Source organism: Alosa sapidissima, chromosome 1, assembly GCF_018492685.1.
Source record: "Alosa sapidissima isolate fAloSap1 chromosome 1, fAloSap1.pri, whole genome shotgun sequence".
Classification (NCBI taxonomy): Eukaryota; Metazoa; Chordata; class Actinopteri; order Clupeiformes; family Clupeidae; genus Alosa; species Alosa sapidissima.
In genome coordinates this window covers 20813840-20816339 of record NC_055957.1, presented here as the reverse complement: position 1 = coordinate 20816339, position 2500 = coordinate 20813840, and the positions used below count along the sequence as shown (strand labels likewise).

Below are 2500 nucleotides of genomic sequence, written 5' to 3'. Positions count from 1 at the left end.
TTATCAATTGTCTCTCTACACATGTAGTGTACATGTTAAAATGCCCTTGTGGCTTGATGTATATAGGCCAAACAAAAAGAAATTTGAAGTTACAGTATTGCTGAACACAAAGCTTCTATTAGAAATAACAATATGGATTACGCTATTGCTAGACATTACAAGGACAGAACCCATGGTTCAGCCACTACATTGAGATTCATTGGCATTGAGAGGGTTGAACCTAATGTAAGAGGTGGTGATTTGATAAAACAATTGCTTAAAAGGGAGGCTTACTGGATTCACAAATTGAATACAGTCGAACCATATGGACTTAATGAAAAACAAGACTTGAGTGTTTTTTTGTGAACAGAATAACTGGCTTGTAAAAATTATTTTGTATATTCAAACTAATAAGGTACTGTCTTATGCACATCTTGATATTGTGGAATTAATTAAATGTTAGAGGTGTTGATAAACTGATGAACTGTTGATGTTGTTTATGAACTTATGAACAAAATTATTAGGTGGATTTTATAAATTGATGAATTACTGATCACTGAATTACTGATGTTGTTTGATTGATGCTGTTAATGAACTTATGTACTAAATGATTAGGTGTTTATGAATTACTGGTGCCACCTAAACATATGAACTAATTCTTAGGTGTTTTATGAATTTATGAACTACTGATGTTGTATGTGAACTTATTAATTCTGTGTTGTTTAATAAGTATATTGATGTTGTTAATGAAATTATGAACTAATTGATATGTAGCTTAAATATCACCCAACAAGGTCATGTGACATTACCTGATTTATTCACCTGTGGAAAAAAAGGGGGGGTGGTACAGAGCGAACCTGATGAAGCGCTAGGCGAAACACGTTGTTTGTTCAAAAATAAATATTATTTTAATAGTGATCAGTGTGCGGTGATTCTTGATCTTTCACTCTTGAATCAAACATTCTTTAGAACGCAGCTGATCAACCGTCGGCTTTCACTTTTGAATGAAGTGAATGGAGCATTCTTCAGCATTATGAAGGGCCGTGTAATAATAATGTGATGATTCACTGATAATGTAATAATAATGCGATGATTCACTGATAATGTAATAATAATGCAATGATTCATTGATAATGTAATAATATGATAATGTGTTGCTTCAGTCCTAATGAGACTGATGAGGCATTATTATCAGAGATGTTAAAGTCCGACTTCAGAAAGTAAAAGTCCTGCCATATATGGGTTCGACTTGTGTGCTTAACGCATGTGATTTCACTAAATAGCTGATGTACCTGGCTTAAGAGTTGTGCTAATTAGAATCATCTGATTAAGTGACTGGTTGGTACGAAAATGTGTCAGGACTTTTACTTTCTGAAGCCGTTGGTTTATACCTCTGATTATTACTGTAATGTGAGGCAGCAGAAGGATTTCAAACTCACCTTCTCTCTGCTGCTGCTGAATTAGCTGAGCCTGCTGTGGCAGCGTCTGACCAACAGGGGTCAGTGTGGTAGAGGGGTAGATGGCTGCACAGAGAGAGAGAGAGAGAGAGAGAGAGAGAGAGAGAGAGAATGTTGACCTTTTGGTTTTAATGCGATATGACAGGATCATGGCCCAGTGCAATTTGAAATATCAGAGTGCAAGAAATGTCCGAATGACAGCGCCGCTCATGCCAGGATTACAGCTGTCACTCACAACCCCCACAACATGCGCGCACACACACACACACGCACACGCGCGCACACACACACACACACACACACACACACACACACACACACACACACACACACACACACACACACACACACACACACCGCTCTGGCGCCACTCCAGCCTGGTTCTGGCGAGTGCAGGCCAGGTGTGGGTGAGCTCTGTCCCCAAGTCGTGAGGGACAGAGAGGACACTGGCCTGGAGTGAGAGTGCAGGCTGAATATACAATCACAGGGAGAGGGAGAAGAGAGAGGGAGGAAGGGAGAGAGAGAGGGGGGATCATAGAGGCAGAGAGCTGACCATAGAGGTCAGCTGTGTTTGATGGTACATACACACACACACACACACACAGGAAGGACAGACGGAAGGCTGATAGAGGTCAGCCATGTTTGATGAGATTACTACAAGCAGCACAGACAGTATGTGAGTGTGTGTGGGTGTGTGTGTGATGGCACAGATCTCACATAAGAAAAGCAGTCAGGAATTTGTCAAGGGGAATAATACCCCCTCCTCTCTCTCTCTCTCTGTAAGTGTGTGTGTATGTGTGTGTGTGTGTGTACCTGTCCACTGCTGCACCCCAGTGAAGGCCTGCTGTAGTTTATTGGCCACGGTGGGGCAGTGTGTTTGGGTGTGTGTGTGTGTGTGTGTGTGTGTGTGCACTAGAGTGCGGTTCGGGCCGCATCCGACAGAGTTGCGTCCAAACCCGACCTGAACCCAACAGGCATTTTCATTTTTATGTCCGAACCCGACCAGAGCCCGACGCAGATGATGCCTCAGTTATTCCCATGCTAGTGATTAAATGTTCATGTTT

At 41.7% G+C, this 2500-nt stretch overlaps 1 protein-coding gene across 1 annotated transcript in view; it reads right to left on the bottom strand.

Moving 5' to 3' along the window:
- LOC121715149 (CUGBP Elav-like family member 5) overlaps positions 1 to 2500 on the bottom strand; it is a 117079-nt gene that overhangs the window by 4749 nt on the left and 109830 nt on the right. The window contains exon 9 of the mRNA XM_042100572.1: positions 1419 to 1502. Coding sequence (XP_041956506.1) covers positions 1419 to 1502 — 84 coding nt within the window. The remainder of the gene's footprint in view (positions 1 to 1418; positions 1503 to 2500) is intronic.